General features: G+C 50.0%; 1 protein-coding gene across 1 annotated transcript in view; it reads left to right on the top strand.

Annotated features, from left to right (window-relative positions):
- Positions 1–457: 457 nt before the first annotated feature.
- The window catches only part of LOC130585928 (rho guanine nucleotide exchange factor 10-like protein), a gene marked incomplete at its 5' end in the record, with an annotated part of 12,877 nt that continues 11,787 nt past the window's right edge, over positions 458–1,547 (top strand). The window contains one exon of the mRNA XM_057386609.1: positions 458–702. Coding sequence (XP_057242592.1) covers positions 458–702 — 245 coding nt within the window. The remainder of the gene's footprint in view (positions 703–1,547) is intronic.

Below are 1,547 nucleotides of genomic sequence, written 5' to 3' on the forward strand. Positions count from 1 at the left end.
TGTGGGGGTTGGGGTGCGGGATTGTGGGGTGTGGGACTGTGGGGTTTGGGACTGTGGGGTTTGGTGTTTGGAATTGCAGAGTTTGGGGTTTGGGATCCCGGGGTTTGGGATCATGGGGTTTGGGATCAGTGTTTGGGATCAGGGGGTTGGGGTTTGGGGTTTGGGATTTGGGGTTTGTGATTTGGGATTTGGGATTTTGGGTTTGGAGTTTGGTATTTGGGGCCTGGGATCTGGGATTTGGGGTTTGGGGTTTGGGGTTTGTGGTTTGGTGTTTGGGGTTTGGTGTTTGGGGTTTGGGTTTTGGTATTTGGGGTTTGGGATCAAGAGTTCGGGGTTTGTGGTTTGGGTTTGGTATTTGTGGTTTGGTATCCGGGTTTGGGGTTCGGTGTTTATGGTTTGGTATTTGGGTTTTGGTGTTTGTGGTTTGGCACCCGGGTTTGGGGTCCGGCTCTGACAGCCCCTCTCCGCTCAGGTGGGCGGGGGCCGTGCGGGGGCGGGCGGGCAGCTGGAGATCCTGTCCCTGAGCCGCTCCGTGCCCCGCACGGTGAAATCGCTGCCACTGCCGGCGCCGGTGCTGTGCATGGAGCTGATCCCGGAGCCGCAGCCCCACGACCCCGCAGACCCCACAGAGCCCGGAACGGCCCCAGAGCCGGCACCGAGCGCCCCCCGGCCGGCCGTGTGCTTGGGGCTGGGGGACGGCAGGTGAGCCCGTCCCGATCCCCATCCTGATCTCGATCCCGATCCCCATCCCGATCCTGATCCTGATCCTGATCCTGATCCTGATCCCCATCCCCATCCCCATCCCCATCCCCATCCCCATCCCACAGCACTGCTCCGTTCCCTGTTCCCGTTATCCCATTTCCCCATTCCTATTAATCCCATTATAATTTCTGTTATCCTGTTGTCATTCCCATTATTTTCTTATCTCATTATTCCCATTATCATTCCCATTATCATTCCCGTTATCATTCCTGTTATCATTCCCATTATCGATCCCGTTATCGTTCCCGTTATCGTTCCCATTATCATTCCCGTTATCATTCCTGTTATCATTCCTGTTATCGTTCCCGTTATCATTCCTGTTATCATTCCTGTTATCATTCCCGTTACCATTCCCGTTATCGTTCCTGTTATTATTCCCGTTATCTTGTTACCCCATTACCATTCCCATTACATTCCTTTTATTCCTGTTATCATTCCCATTATTCTTCACATTATTTTTCCGTTACACTGTTATTTTTCCCATTATCATTCCCGTTATCGTTCCCATTATTGCCATTATTTTCCGTTATTCCCATTATTATTCCCATTATTATTCCCACTATTATTCCCATTATTCTCATTTTCATTCTGTTACCATTTGCGTTGTCATTCCCGTTATCATTTCCATTATTTTCCCTGTTATTTCCCCTGTTATCATTCCCATTATCCTGTAACCATTCCTGGTACTCTGTTATCATTCCCGTTACCATTCCCCGTTACCCCCATTTTTCCCCCATTCTCACTCCCATTATTTCCTGTTCTCATTCCTGTTATTCCTGTTATTT

The sequence above is a fragment of the Malurus melanocephalus genome, unplaced genomic scaffold (genome assembly GCF_030028575.1).
Source record: "Malurus melanocephalus ecotype Western Australia unplaced genomic scaffold, MMel_1.1 scaffold_1006, whole genome shotgun sequence".
NCBI classification, from domain to species: Eukaryota; Metazoa; Chordata; class Aves; order Passeriformes; family Maluridae; genus Malurus; species Malurus melanocephalus.